The sequence below is a fragment of the Apus apus genome, chromosome 3 (assembly GCF_020740795.1).
Source record: "Apus apus isolate bApuApu2 chromosome 3, bApuApu2.pri.cur, whole genome shotgun sequence".
Taxonomy (NCBI): Eukaryota; Metazoa; Chordata; class Aves; order Apodiformes; family Apodidae; genus Apus; species Apus apus.
The window spans coordinates 110,904,872-110,920,267 of NC_067284.1; the positions used below are offsets into that span (position 1 = coordinate 110,904,872).

Below are 15,396 nucleotides of genomic sequence, written 5' to 3' on the forward strand. Positions count from 1 at the left end.
GAGTTTCACACAATTATTAGTATTAGAAAAACTGTGTACTGTAACCTTAGCTCAACAGGAAAAATGTTATGGAAGCTAATGGCTAGATGTGATGGAAAGATAATTTGAAATATTAGGATGTAAGTCTTACCACTGCCTTTTAATGTCATCTAAGAAATCTACTCTCTGATCCTGCTTCAAGTTGCAGTGATGTTATCTATTGTAGTGAGGAAAACAGTCTTCAGATAGCTGTACTGATAACAGGGCTGAACATTAACTGTTTTAAAACATGACACATTTTAAAATAGTTTTCAAGTAACAGGCCATCTTTAATAACATTGTAAAATGTTTGCAATGTGGAGTGACTGTATCACCTTAGGTGTTCAAGTTCAAGGTAGTACCAATCCTGACTAGTGGACTCTGCTTTTTTGATGTTTCCAAACTCATATCCCATGGGCATATCTCTGTAATGGACAGTTCTCAAAGGAGAAACTACACAATCTTCATTTCCTAAGAACCCCTTGGGAAGGGACTTTGGACAGGTTTACATAAGCAAGATCACTTGTGAATCTTTCTTATTCTGAGATTCAACTGAAACCAGGATGAGTTGAGAGCACGACAGAAAGGAGCACACAAGAGCTTGTAAATAGAGTCCTGACATGATTTTTTTACTTCCATTCTTTGGAATGCTACAGCTATCCAGAGAAACTGCAAAGTAATTTCTGGTAAATTGCCCACGATTGAAGCAAATGGTAACTCAATGAATAGAGCCGTCTGGTTTTGTGAGTTTGAAACTCTACTAAAGTTCTTAATAAGGGATGAAGGACTTTCTCTTTTGTTGTAAGCATTCCTAATGTCCTTGCAGAACAGGCACAGGTAGCAATGAAATCTCCCATCTCTAAATATTTCGTGTGCATTAAATACTACTCACAGAGCAAACAAGGCTTTCCATCCCGGGTAATTTTTAATGTCATTTTTACATTGGTAAGTCACAATAAGATTTCACTACTCAAGTCCTGTTTCTTGGAAAGGGATTCTTTTTTAAAGTATTTTAAAATGTTTTTCCAGTTTCCCAGTGGTGTATCTGCCGTATCCGCTGTTGTGGCTTCTTCTTAATACATGTTTCAGGTACCTTCATCATCTTTTCTGAAAAACTGGAGATAAAAAGGTGTTGATCAGTGCTGTAAGCTTCAGCACTTGTTAGTAATTTATTCCATGTGTAATACAGTCCTTTGCAGTGGCTCTTATTTTGAGAAGCATTTAGACATCTGTCTGTAAGACCAAACTACAAGTCTTGAAATGGAATCTTACTGGGAACGAGCTCTACAGAATTTTTACGTAATACTTGTGGAGTGTGGCTCCAATCCTTCTCCCCTTCCTCTCTGCCTTATGTCTTTTGCTGTTCAGAGTTCTTCTGTTATTTTTTTTTTCATGGAGTTTTTCTTGCCTAGTTCTGAAGAGGGTCAAAATAGGTTTTTAGTTCTCTTCTCTCCATATCACAGTCAGAATAAAAAATAGATATAAAAAAGGGGAACAAGTAAGTTTTTGGTTTAGTGAAATTACTCTAAATCAATTTCTACAGCAATTCTTTAATTGTTAAACCACATTTAAATCTCTAAATGTGTGACACACAGTATTAATCCTATGTTAACATGTTCTGTGTATTACAAACAAAACTAACGTCAAGATCTGAGTAGGGCAACCCAGGGAGATTCAGGTTGGACCCCCTTGCTTTCTAAACTCCTTGTCAGAGAGGAGCCCAGGAGCAGCTGGATCCAACCTTTGTCTCAGACCTGGCCCTTCCAGGGAGAGTGATAAAAATGTCACGGTCACATGCAGACCATCAGTGCAGTCTCTATCTTCTCAGGCAGGCCTTTTGGGATGCAAACAAGACTTTGTTTAGGGGTTACAATAGGTCCTGAGGGCTGGTCCCTCATAACTAAGAAGTAAACATTCTAATTGATGATTTATTAATTTATATTGTCAGTACTAAAAATGGTGATCGAGCGCCCATAGAAGCTACATAGCCGTAAGCTGTTTGGGTCCAAATAACTAGTCACACCTTGTAAGAGGAACAAGACAACTAAGAAACCTGAAAATAAAATCATCTGTGAAAAACAATCTAGGGTAAACATCCAAAATAAAGAATGTCTTTACATGTTCCCTACTATGGTAACATAATGAGAAGAAAGCACTAAAAATGTTCAAAGCGGTGAGCAGGGATTTTTAAGTACATCAATCCCTCTACAAGAATAGTCCCTCTGGCATCATGAAGAATACTCACTGGAGTAAGGCTCACAGGAATGAGATCAGAACACTAAAAAAAAAATAACCACCAAAAAACAAGGACTAAACTATGGTAAAAATATTTAGTAAATATGAAATATACCGGTTTTAAGCTGTGAGTTTTCTGTTGCTTCAAGCAGACCTGGATAGGCACCCAGGAAAATACATGTGCTTGTATTTATTTTTCTTTTAAAAAGTCATCAGTGTTCACGAGAGGAGGAGTGCTGGTTTGAATCAAGCATGTTGCAAACAGATGTTATGCAAGCTTCCCCAAACAGTCCTGCCAATGCCTTGCAATCCTGAGTTATGACATTCACTGTAACTGCTGCAGCCTGGGCCCTTCTTTGGGCCACAGAGTGATCTGTTGGTTTTCCCAAAATGGGGCTGTTATTTTTGTGATGCATGCAAAAACTTGGAAGATCAACCTACTGTTTTTCATTTTCAGAAGAGCAGAATTTGGACACTGTATCTGAGTTATGTGGCCTATCAGTGGTACAGGGCAGAAATGGGTAAAGTACATTATTTGTCATCATGTGATTCTGATACTACCTCTCAGCAAATATGGTTAATTCCCAAAACGTGTTTGGTAAGGGACAGTCTCATGCAGTTTCCTTCTGTTCCTACTTTTGAAGGATAGAAGGAAGCGATTTCCAAATACCATGTTCAAAAACTGTCATAGGTTTTTAATTAAAATACTCCATCAGCCAACAAGTGTATGAAATGGCTACACCCTTTCATAACCTTCTACAAATAAATGAAGAAACAAAGGATATGAAACGTGACACAACTGATCTCATGGAGCAGAACAACTATACTTTTGAAAGACCCTGCAGATTTTTGAGCAGGAGATGAGGTACTGTTGCTAATACAGGTTAAAAGCTCTGAATACAGAACATCAGATGAGAAAAAGACCATAGTTCCAACTCCAAAACACACTGGTTTTGGAGTATCTCATAAAAATGAAAATTTGTTGCTGTTCTCAGTAAGAAAATTTTTGCTTGGCAATCTAAACAGCCCACTTTCTTATTAAATATCCTAATATCATTGTTGTGTATTTTGTATTTCTAAGTACATGCTCTACCATACTTTTGAAGACTTTCATCTTGGAAAGAAAAAAAGATGTGGTAGCATGCAGATAAAGCAGAATAATACTTTTTTCATGTATTGTTCTTTACTAAAACATTATTGCACTTTCCATCTTTAAACAATAAAAATCACTTTGAGAAAGCTGCGTGGACCTAACAGCCTGAGCCGTGTGATCAGCAATTTTATTATACTCCTATTTTTTGTTAGAGAAGCAGAAAGGATTGAAGTAACTTGCCCAGCAGTGCCGAACAAGTCAGTGTGACAATTAAAAGGCTGAGACTTTGTCGTGGACAGCCCAGCGTTTGTCTTACTCGGCTACATTTCTTTTCCAAAGCTTTTTGGTTTCGGGGCTTATCAGGCACTGAGGTAGGTTCAATAAAGGGCAAGAAGTTGTGGTCAGAGAGGGGCGATTCCTCCTGCACACCGGCGAGAAGGGATTAGATTATAGCTCCTGAATAGCCTGAAAAGCATTTAGGCATCCAGTGTGCTGTCACACGTACTGTACTTCCCTCTCAAATGTGGTTATTTGATCTGTGATAGAGGGGGAAGGTGGGAGGAAAAAAAACAACAAACCGGCTTTCCAGCGCCTGAGCTGTGAACATCAAACGCCAGTTGAGGCTCCGGGGCAAAATACAGACGTTACCGGCGACTTGTAGCCGGGCTATCGGGAGGATTCCTTAATAAGCGAGACTCACCAGGCTGTGCAATAGTTTTCCACGGAAAACAGAGCTCCTATCCGCGGAGGATCTTTTGGCTAAGCTGTCATGTCAGGGGCTGGAAGGAGCCTCCCCGGGCGAGCAGAGCCGGCAGGCTCCAGTCGCGCAGCTCCCGGGGCAGAGCCCCCCGTTCGGCTGTGAACGACGCCCTCGCAGCCCCCGGGAGCCCGGGCAGCCGCTTCTTCCTGCCGCCCAACTCCTGCCTCGGCTTCAGCCTTCGGGAAGCGGCGGCTGCCCCGGTGGCTCACAGGGAGCGCGGGGCCAGGCCCGTCCAGCGCCTCGACAGCTCCTGACGGGCTTCGGGCAGCGCCCGGGCCTGGAGTGGCCGCTCGGGCCCCGCGGCGGGGCCGGTGCTGCCGCTGCCCCGGGCTCCGCCGCTGCCCTCCGCCTGACAGGACAGCGCACCCCCTGCCCCGGCTCCCCTGGAAACCGCCCCGCCTGCTGTCAAGCCGGCAGTCGCCGTCTCCCCGGTTGAGGCGGGACGCCCCCGGGCCGTGCCTTCCGGCGCGGCGGCAGCGGGGCCCGCAGCCCGGCGCCCCTCGGCCGCGCCGCTCCCTCCCGGGGGACCCCGCCGGGGCCGCCCCCGCCTCCGCGGCGGCCACCGCCAGGCCCAGCGAGCGCGCCGGCGCCGGGCTAGAACGTACGCGGCTGGGGCCGCCTCGGCCTGTGCGCGGCGGCGGCGGCGCAGCGCCCCCCGGCGGCCATTAGCGGGCTGGCCGCGGAGCGACGAGAGAAAGGGAGAAGGGGCAGTAATGGCGGCCAGTTAGTGCCAGACTGAGCCGAGGAGGCGGCGGCAGCGACGGGAGGAGCCGCTGCGGCTCTGTCTGTGCCTCTGCCCGGCAGACCGGCTGCCCCGCAGGACTTTTTTTCCCCTTCCTCCCGCTTCCCCCCCCCCCCCCCTTCCCCTTCCCTCCCCTTCCCTTCCCTACCCGAGCCCCCGCCTGCCCGCCCGCCCTCCCTCCTCCCTCCGCGCCGGCAGCGGCGGCGGCGGCAGCGGCGGCCCCCGGTGTGTGCCCCCTCCCCGGGACCATGGTGAACACCAGGAAGAGCTCCTTGCGCCCCCTGGGCAAAGCGGCGGCCGCTGCGGCCGGAGCCGGCAGCCATTTCATCTCGTCCCGGACCCGCTCTTCCAAAAGGGGCACCAAGGCAGATGCGGCCGGGCTGGAAGAGACGGCGGCGGCGGCGCGGGTACGGAGCGGGGCGGGGGGGGGGGGGGTTGAGGGGCGACGGGGAAGGGAGAGAGGCGGCGGGTGGGGGGGAAGGGGGCAGCGGCGGCGGTGCGGGCCTCGGCCCCCGGGGCGTCGCGGGGGACAACGGCGCTGCTGCCGGGGGGGGCGGCGGCTGCGGGAGCTGGGGGGGGGGGGGGGCAGGATCGGCTGTCGGCGGCGGGTCAGGAGGGAGGGAGGGAGGGCCCGGCGGGGTGAGGAGGGGCCGTGGAGCCGGCGGGCAGCCCGCGGGCGCGGGGAGGGGGGGGGGTGGTTGCGGAGAGCCTGCCCGCCGCGTCCCGCCCGGCTTCGGCGGGGAGAGAGGGTGGTTTCCTGCGGGGCGGCGAGAAGCGCAGGCCGCTGTCAGAGGTTGGCGGCGGGAGGTGTGTGTGTGTGTGTGTGTGTGTGTGTGTGTGGATGTCTGAGGGGGCGTCCGGGGACACGGGAGGCGAAGTTGCCGGTGCCCTGGCGGGGGCTGTGCCGGGCTGGGGCAGGCAGGGCCGGCGGGCGGGGGGTCCGGCGGTGCGGGGCTCCCCCCGCGCGGGGCTCCCCCCGCGGCAGCGCCCGGCACTGCGCCCGCGGCCAGACAAAAGTTGGGAGCTGCGCCTGCAGCAACTTCGCGGTGCTCCTTTCCCCCGTTTCCCTTTGCTTTTTTTGGTGTGTGTTTTTCCTCCTCTTTTCCCTAAATGACCTCTGACTTGAAGCGGCTGTTCGTCTGGAGAAAACTGTTGTGGGGGGGCGGGGAGAGGTCCCCCGTTTCTGTGACAGCCCCCTCCTCCCTCCCGAAGCGGGGACCATGTCATTTCGCCGTCGGGTTTAAGGAGAATTGCTTCCCCCACATCACTTCTTACCATAGCTTTGCTTGTACGGTCTGAGGGCCAGTGAATTCTGCAGGCTGATCTGGAAAACGACCATTTGCTAAATAATACTGGAAAGGAGGAATTCGAGGGCATCTTTTTTGTTGTTTTTTTTCCCTCGTCACTAAACAGATTTGTTGACAACAACTACATTTTTTAATCATAGGCAGGGCTTTTGTATTTTTTTTTTTCCCTCCCTTCTCTATAAAACTTCACGTATAGCTTTGGAGATTTAAGCTAGTGGTTATAGCTGCCTGCGTACATATTTTAAAAGCAATGTAAATATGGAAGTGAAAATTGTGGGTCAGAGTGTTTGACAGTCATGCACCAACTGACCATGTCAGGAGGAAGTTAATCAGACAAGTAGAAAAAAAACCCTGTGGTAGCCAGAGGCAGATCAGAAGGGATGACACCTGGAATGGTAAGGAAACCTTTTGTCCCATCCTTTTAGTTTTATACGACTAAACCCCCCCCCCAGCCCAACCGGCTAGAATTCTGTACCTTCTGTGCTTCTCTTCCAGGTCTTTCATGCTTTGCAGTTCTTCCCCTCATCTTACTTTTCCTCATTGTCCCCTGTTTCTTCCTTGTTTCATTTCATCATGGGCATGCAGCACCATAGCCGTAAAAAGCTGTTCTGCTTGTTCTTGTATGCAGTTTCTGTTTATTCATATTGTGGGTCTTGTGGTTTGTGAGGCAAAGTTTGGTCTAACCCTTGCTGATTTACTTTGCAGGGAGTTTACTGCTGAGAAAAAAAAATCAGTTGACCTTCTCTCCAAATGTTTTCCATCTATGAGTAGTATTTTTATGCTACAGATCCTTCAAATGTTTAAATTACATTATTGTCATGGTGTAAGGAATGGAGATTGTGGAAAATACTGTAATAGAATCTGTGAGTACATCCCAGGATATCACCCACTCTTCTGAATTAGCATTTCTTCTAAAGTCTGTGTTTTGGTGTTATGGGAATTGACTTGTTTCATTCCACAAGAAATCTCATGTGATTGAGGTAGACCTATTTTTTTTTTTTCTTAAGATGTGATTGCCAAACAAGAGCAGAAGTTATCGAGTCATGTTTTTTTATTGTTTTATAGTTGCTGTTTTTTTCCCCTCTTATTTCTTTCAGTGAATTTTCTAATATATATATATATACACATATATCGCACTGCATTTTAAAGTTGTCTTTGTACAACTGTTTTTATTCTTCAGATGTAAGTATTTCTCAGCGATACAACGTCTTTCTGAGCTCCTGAGTCTACTTGAAGTAGTGCCAACTGAGGATTCGGGTGATTAGAACATGAATAAGTACAGCAGTAGGAAGACAAAGCCTTTGCTTTTGGAAGTGACTGTTGGGAGGCAGATAGCGAGGCTGTGTTCTGTGCAGAGAGGGTGCTGGGGTCACTTTCATGCAGTTGTGTGTGTATTTTTTTCAAAGTTGACTGGAACAGTCTGTTCTTTTGAAATCTTTTGGGTGTCACGTCAGGAAACAGGCCTTACTACCAGCAGTTAATTGGGTTAATGGGCAGCTAGAGTTTGGAGCTTTGGCAGAGATGGGTATGTTTCTTATTTGCACTATGTGACTTAATTTTCTTCCATGGAGATTCTGATCTGGACTCTCAGAGAAATGCTCTTCAGCGACAATGCTTGTAATTACCTTTCAGAATGTATTTTAAAAGATCATCTGTTTGTTTCTTGTTAGCAACAAAAACTGAGTTAGCAATCTAATGGCATCCTGTAAGATGCTGAGTAGATCAAATGAGGAGTGAAGAGTTGGCTTCCACCTTGTTTTATATCCAATTCCTTTTCCCTTCTCCTTTTTTCTTGGCTTTTTCTGGAATAGTGATTCTTTTGCATATGTGTATACGGATAGGCTTGAATCCCTCCTGTCGTGAGAACTTGAGTGAAGTTCCTAGCCTTCCAGTTCAATATGATACTGAGTTATGTATTTAATAGCATCCATTTCTGTTTAATCTGGAGGCAACACACATTCTGTGGAAATGGGCCATAATAGTCTAAATGCCTTTATCATATCCTCTCTACTCCCTCTCTAATAATTGCTCATCTTGGAGAAAGCAATGACGTCAGACTTTGAAAAGTAAACTGTTTTGAATTATTGACTGGCACCCACGCATTTCAGTGATTGACATGAATACATGTGTGTCCACTGACCAGAAGCCAGATTAAAACGAACAAAGTCTGTCACTAAATGGATCAATTAGCCAAGAAGTTTATTCTCCAAAATGATGTTATAGCAGAGTGCATAGCGAGGCTATGGAGAGGGAAAACTGTGGTATGTTTCCTTCATGTTTCCAGGATTGTTTCGCCACTATTAAATAGAAATTGACACTGTCCTTACACAAATTTATGTTCAATCTTTATATAAATTACATGTGGTTTTTTTCCTTCTAGTGTTTAAATATTTCTGGGGGAGTGTTACAGTTTATATTAAAGCTTTCTGACAAGAAAAGTGCATACAAATATTCCAGAGTTTTCAGAAACATAGAATTGTAACACAAGGCTTGTAAAGCCAGTGGATTTCATTCACATTGTGAAAGAATTAGAGCTACTGTGACCATAACTGGTTAAATTTGTGCTCTGTATTTACTAATGCCTGATGTTTTCATATACTGAGTTGTGATTGCTGGTAACAATCGGAAATTGATTATTTTTTTTTCTTAGTAATTTCAAAACACAGAAAATGTTGATTAAGAAAACTAATGAATTTATTGTGAAATAAACAGTCTTAAGTCACGTCAGCGTATTAGTTGGACATTCTAGAAATGTATACAAGATTAGCTTAATTTAATTAGCCAAGAAAGCATTAGCAGTGCCTTAAGAGCTTCTTGAGGGCACTGTGGTAATTGTAAAATGTGATCCTAGCTACAAGTAGTAGCACCAACATCCTTCAACTTAGTGACAACCTAGAGCTCTCCATTGTACTTAATTGCTAATAGGGGCAAACAGGACTTGAGGATTGTCATGGAGAGCTGTGGTGGGGGAAGGTGTAAAGCTAAGCAGCATTTTTGTGCTCTAGAATACCAATATATTTCAACGTTTCTCACAGTAATTCCTCAGTCTGTAACAATAAATATGTTTCCTGATTTCTGAGTGATAATGCAGCTTTTTGCAGCATAAGCTTTTTGCTGTGTTTTACTCCTTAAAAAGTTTTTAATGGTCAGCTATTGAAAACTTAGCAAACAAACTTAAAAAAAAAAAAATATTTCTTTTAAAATATCAGTTTTAAGTATACCCCTGAGAGCCTTCTAAAAATTAATTTTTCCTTCAGGAAAGAGCCTCATTCAAATTAGCGCATTTTCTCTTGTCTTCTCTGCAAAGTGTCTTACAGTGTTCTGGATGTTCTGTACTTTTGAGTAAAGCTGTAGAAAAATTGTCCTTAGGCTGGGAAAATGACACCTGCTGGCAACCCACATATGAAGCTCTTTGGGGGGAAAAAAAGCTCCTTTCAAAGAACCATATTTTTAAAGAACTGAATTGTCTTACTCTTTGAGTTTATAGTAACGTCAGTGAAGGTGCTGAGGCTAATGCTTTTACAGTCCTTTGAAGTGCATCCTGAAACAGAGAGCCTTGTGTGAAGTTATTCCAAACAATTTCAATTAAAGGCCGTTTCCCAAGGAAACTCATCTTTTCAGTGCATAATAAAACGTCGGGCTCTTTCTGTTTTAGTGGCCTGCTGCTCTTTTGGGACATGGCAGGAGAAAATCAGTGATCTAAAATGAATCATGGAGTATGTTCCTTGGGAGCGTGGTATTAATACATCTGTGAACAGTGGGAAATTGATCAATTGTTGGAAGCAGTTTACGTCCAAGTTTCTGTCAAAATACCATACAGGCAGCATTTGTCATCCTTCCATGTTTCCAAAGGGGTGTCCAGGGTTTGAGTTCCTCCTACATATCTTGCCAGCTCAGTCTGGGCCACTGGCTGGGATGCCTCCGAATGGTACATGGGTTTTTTTTTTTTGGAGGCAGTTGTGCATCCTGTTCAAAGCTGGCTGTCTTTGCTGTCACACTGGTGGAGGGCCTTAAAAGGAAGCAATCTAAGGACTCATCCAGTGACTGAATAAGACCTCCAAAGAATATTCAGGAAATGGTGTTGATGTTTGGTGTGTTACATTGCTTCCTCCGCGTATTGGGCTTTTCCCAAAGTAATATTAATAAAAGCTGCTTGTCGAACTACTGTCTCCCCATTTAAACTTAAAGCAGAAGGCTTAACCCATTGCTGTGAGAGATCCCATGACAATTTCGCAAAAGTGGCATACAGCTTGAGGTTATGCAAGATAATTAGCTCAGGTAATTACATTCTGATCACTTCCATCCCCCTGCAGTTTCAGTTGGATGTGGTATAGTTTTGCACATCCTGCCCTAAATTGCCGAGTATTTGCTACACCGTGGAAAAGTTTTCATTCCAATCTAATGATGCTTTAAAGAATTTCTGTGTAATGCTTTATAAAACCCTTCTCAAACCAAAGCATCCAGCAAGTAGGCATCAGTGAGCTGAAGTAAGCTGCTCTTGCTTTGTAGCTGTGCTAAAGGTTTCTCATTGTTTTTTAGATGTTTTAGCTCTAATGTGTTTGTGCAATATCACTCATGAACCCACTTATTGCAAAGAAATCTGACAATATTTTTCAGCCTTTTTTGTTCTATTGGTTTATTATATTTTTTTTTTTACTCCTCATGCTTTATTGCTTTTTCTAAACATGTTTTTTCTGACTCCGAGTTTACTCTTGAAATACTGTTGTCATTACCTTTGATGGGATTGTAATGGTTTATTTTAACCATTAATTTTGCTTTAAATTGTTCAAATGTTGTTTTGCATTGATACTTCCTTGGACTCTTTTCCTGAATAAATTTCATTTCTTCTTGCTTGGTAGCTATTCAAACAGGCCACTTTTCAAACAGTTGTAAGATTAATGTGTTACCTTCTGTAAGCTTTTTAATTTTGCACTGCTGAGTATGTGTATGCTATGATAGATCCAACTCCAGTTGAACTAGGTATAAAGGAGGTAGCTTTAGTACTCCTACCAGAAAAACAAAATTTACAAGCTTGTCCAAGTACTGTGGTTTGTGCAGCCTGTTCTGAATTTGTGGTTTTAGCTTTTACTTCTAGTAGTGTACGTTAATGACTTAAGTAATGTAAAACTTTGGTGGAAAGTTTGTGTCCAGTTGCACTCAAAGCAGAATCTACCCTTTGAGCATTTTCATAACTTGGGAAATGGGCTTTTTGCTTTTCTCCAATCTCCATTAGTTGCTTCATTTTCACTGGCTAAGTAGTTGAGATGAGCTTTTTAAATAACCTAAAATGAAGAAGCTCCTCTTTCTGTACACATGGGAGAGATTAGTTGCATGGGAATCTGTTGCTATGCTTCAGAAATCCCTCATTCCAAAAACTTAATAACTACCTTCTATTATGTATTATTTCTCTGATTTATCTTTTAGACCTTGAATGTCATTTTTATTGTGGTTAAAATTTCAATACGTTAATTTTAAGATTTCATATTACAATTTTACACATTTTTTTTCTTCAGAAATGCTGTCTTCTAGTGCATTGCAGCTAGAGGTACAGAAATGTGTTTAATCCCACTTTTTTTCCTCACACAGAAGGCCACCTTCCTGTAGCTACAGCACAGCTTCTGTGTGAGTTCACTTGCTGCAGACACTTCCTTGCATAGTTTACTGAGTCAAGTCCCTGGTCATGTCCAGATCTCTGGGAACCCTCTTGCCCAAGGGTTCTATCTGTTCTTCTACTTACTATCTCCATTCAGATAATTCTGCTTCTTTATTTAAGTTTATAGTAGTACTAAGAGGGGAGGTCATGTTCTCCAGACTTTCTTTGGGATAGGGTTGCTCAGCAGAAAGAAGATGGATTTTTTGAGGGTAGGGAAAAAAGTTGTTGTTTGAATGTTTGCATTTTTTTTCTACTTCTGAGTTGTAATTCTTGAATATTTACATAAATAAAATTTTTGCTTTAAAAGTATGTTAACATAAACTAGAAACTCATGGAAATGGTTCATATGGTTCTGACTAAAAATGTCCTGCTTTTAGTATTCCATCGGTGTTAAATTAGGAAGATCAGTGGCTTTAAAAAATTCCAGAATGTGGATCTTCTAGAAAAACTTCCGAGTGAGATGTGGACCTCCGTAGAGCAAACAGAGACTGCTTCTCAGTAGACTTGGTCTTCTGAAGGTGTGTGATTTCACATATGCTGCAAGCTCTTAACTCCACAGATGTGAAAACGAATAGACTTGGCAATGTTAGTGCTTGTCTGGCCATTTGATCAGCTGGGTCAGGATCAGGTTACTGGTCCAGCTGAAACTAACCCTCCTTCCCACATCCTCTTGCTTCCCCTTGTCTCCCTTCCAGCCCTTTGACTTGATTATCAGCTGAAAATTCACGGTGTTACCCTAATTTTAAGGAAGGCACAAAGGGGAGAGGAATGTTCGTGGTGGAAATGCTTGGAACAATGATGATGGGTGGAGGAGAAACCTCAGCTTGCTATTTATGGGCTCTTTTAGAGTTTGGCAGAGGCTGCTCTGTAGCTCACTCTCTCTTTCATGATGCTCAGGCACTCAGTTGGGATCTGAACAGGTGTCTTTTTCTATTACAGACAGGAGGAATGGTTGCAAGTGTGAAAATACACAATAAACAGTGTTGTAGGTAGATATTTCTATTTTTAACTTGTAAACTTTTAACTTTTCTGAGAAGGTTTCACAGTTATTCAATAACCTGAATTCTAGAATTGGAGAGTTCTAGGAAATGACATGGAAATCTACTGAAAAATTAAGCAGATCTTCTCATGCCTAAAAGAATGTTGTGGCGCTTTTTTTTTTTTACCTGAATGAGTTGGGAAGAACTTCTGAAAAAGTCTGGATGATGGTGTTCTTTATATTCTTAATGGCTACTGTTGATGTAAGCATTGTTTACTGAAAAAAAGATACGGAAGTGGAATGTGAAAAGAATTTAGATCATCCTGCAATCGAGGCATTCTTTGCTATCACCACCAATCAAAATACAGCATTAATAGTTGCTTATTCCAACATCATCAAGCACTTAAGCCTGGGTATTGCTATTTTTCCTTAACACCTGCAGATAATCAGTGTCTTACAAAAGGACTATGTACAAACAAGTGGAAATTGAAGAACTGCGACCAGAAGATGGGCTCTTTTAAGCCAGCTTTGTTTGTATTCAACTTATCAGTAAGGTTAACACACGAGGTCCTTAACGAGTCTTTCAGTTCTTTGTAAGGTAGTTAACATGCTTTAATCCAAACGAATTTTTCCCCCAGCTTCTTGTCATGAGAAGGCAGGGGCAGTGTACTTACCCGGGGTTGTTAGGACACAAAGGTAGGTGTTAGGCACGCAGCAGTACATAGTGTACTGACATCAGTACAGTCTGCTGTGTTATTCTGTGACCTGGAGTTGAATCATGTTACCAACCTTCTCCAGGACAAGTGTATCAGGTCTTTCCTCTTCCCACCAGGCAAGTAGTCTGTTCTCCCATGGAAGAGGGGCTAAGGGCATTTGGCAGGAAAGTATGGGTTGGGATGGGGAGAGGAGCTTGGGGAGAGTGGGTAGTGCAGTGTGTCATCCTGAAATTAGGACATGGTGCAGATGTGCAAGGCGAGGTGTGGTGTCTAGTTTGAGCATGCTGATGAGGGTGTTTGAGCCACTGAACATTTGTATTGAGCAGAAGGATAGTTGTAATACTTTTTTTGGTTGGAGAAAATACTATAAAGCAGAATGGTGAACTTTAAAAATGTGGTGTTTTTTTAGTGTTTTTTTTTGTTTTTTGTTTTTTTAAATAGGATTTGAAAGGATTTACTAGATGCCAGTCAGATGACATTATTGCGGTCATGGTAGAATTTTTTTTTTTTCATTTAGTTGGTACTATTTGCAACCAAATAAGAGCAAAACGAAAAATATCTCAAAAGAGGTTGTGAAGTCTTTTTATTTATTTATTTATTTATTAATTGCTTAGTATGCCTAGCCCAAAAGTTCATGAGGAAGGATACCTGGCCCTTACTTACCTCCCGTCAAGAGATCTCTAAGTAGATCTTTAATGCAGATTTGTAGATGTTAATGTTTTCATCCATATTTTTACCTTTGTGGAAACTGATATACAGGGGAGCAAGTGGTTTATCTAGAGTCACTGAACAGACAGGGTGTGTTTTTGGTGTATTTTATTGGTATATTTGAAATTATGTTATAGTTTAAACACAGAAAAGGCAAGTTATTTGTTAACTGAATAGTTAGTTATCTGAGGGCAAAGATGAGTGATCATCTTAACTAATCGGTACATTGGGGACACAATCACATTTTTTTCATGAGTACAAGTTTTATTTTGGAAAGACAACTTTTATCTTTTTGTACAGGTGGGATAAAAATGTTTATTAAATGCATTAAATATCCCCATGTATGTATTTTGTTTCTATTAATGGGACAGCCCATTTCCACAAGAACTTTGCATAAAGTGGTAGGGGAAAAGATAGATCAGAATTTCTCACATGTATTTTTAAAGTATTAATCTAGATTATTAATATCCTGGGACATCAGAAAATGTGTTGTTATTCACAAGATACATTTTTGGAGGACCTGGATTCAGTTTCTCCAACGTTAGTAAAAATAAGATTGAGAGATGTCTGAAGCTGTCTTTTCTGAGTGTCAAATGGAGAGAAAAAAGTTACTTCTAAATATCAGAAGCTAAGAATAAACTAAAGTTAGATGTAGAGGTTTTTGAAAACCTGCAGCTAAAACAGTTTTCTTGAAAACGTTTATTTTGTTATTATTAAGACAAACCTACATTTCAGGGTGCTTCTAGGTTGTTCAGTGGGGCCAAAAGAAAAAGTAATTAAAATAGTTTGTGCTTTTAACAAAATGCAGAGGAATAGGATCCATCAGTTGAAAACTGAATGTCATTTCATGTCTTAGACATGGAAAGAGGTCACAGAAATGAGAAACACATAGATGCTGAAAGGTTAAAATACTAGGTTGAGAAAACTCATGTCATGAGCAATCACGGTAACTTTCTGGGTGTGTCGGAGGGTTAGTCAGAAGAAGGGTGTGACCCACAAAATGTGTGGCAAGGAGAGCAAGTTTAACCATGGTGGAAAACTCAAACGTTCGTGTTTGTGTACCTGTTTTTTAATACAGCTGAACCTGCAGCAAGCCAGCTGGAGTCTTTTTCAGAAATTACAATGTGTGGCTATAGTTTGGATGTTATGTCATCCCTTACCCAAAAACTTTATGAACTTGCCTTC

General features: G+C 42.8%; 1 protein-coding gene and 1 long non-coding RNA gene across 4 annotated transcripts in view; one reads left to right on the forward strand and one right to left on the reverse strand.

Annotated features, from left to right (window-relative positions):
* Positions 1-924: 924 nt before the first annotated feature.
* Positions 925-4,687, reverse strand: LOC127382730 (uncharacterized). Its single transcript, XR_007889038.1, has 2 exons — positions 4,047-4,687; positions 925-1,133 (listed from the first exon to the last, which is right to left on the reverse strand). It is a non-coding gene; the product is annotated as an uncharacterized LOC127382730 (long non-coding RNA).
* Positions 4,688-5,041: 354 nt separating this feature from the next.
* Positions 5,042-15,396, forward strand: part of ATAD2B (ATPase family AAA domain containing 2B) — a 77,635-nt gene continuing 67,280 nt past the window's right edge. For all 3 annotated transcript variants that reach the window (XM_051614524.1, XM_051614526.1, XM_051614525.1), the window contains exon 1: positions 5,042-5,255. In XM_051614524.1, the coding sequence (XP_051470484.1) occupies positions 5,097-5,255 (159 nt within the window). In that variant the 5' untranslated portion in view covers positions 5,042-5,096. The remainder of the gene's footprint in view (positions 5,256-15,396) is intronic.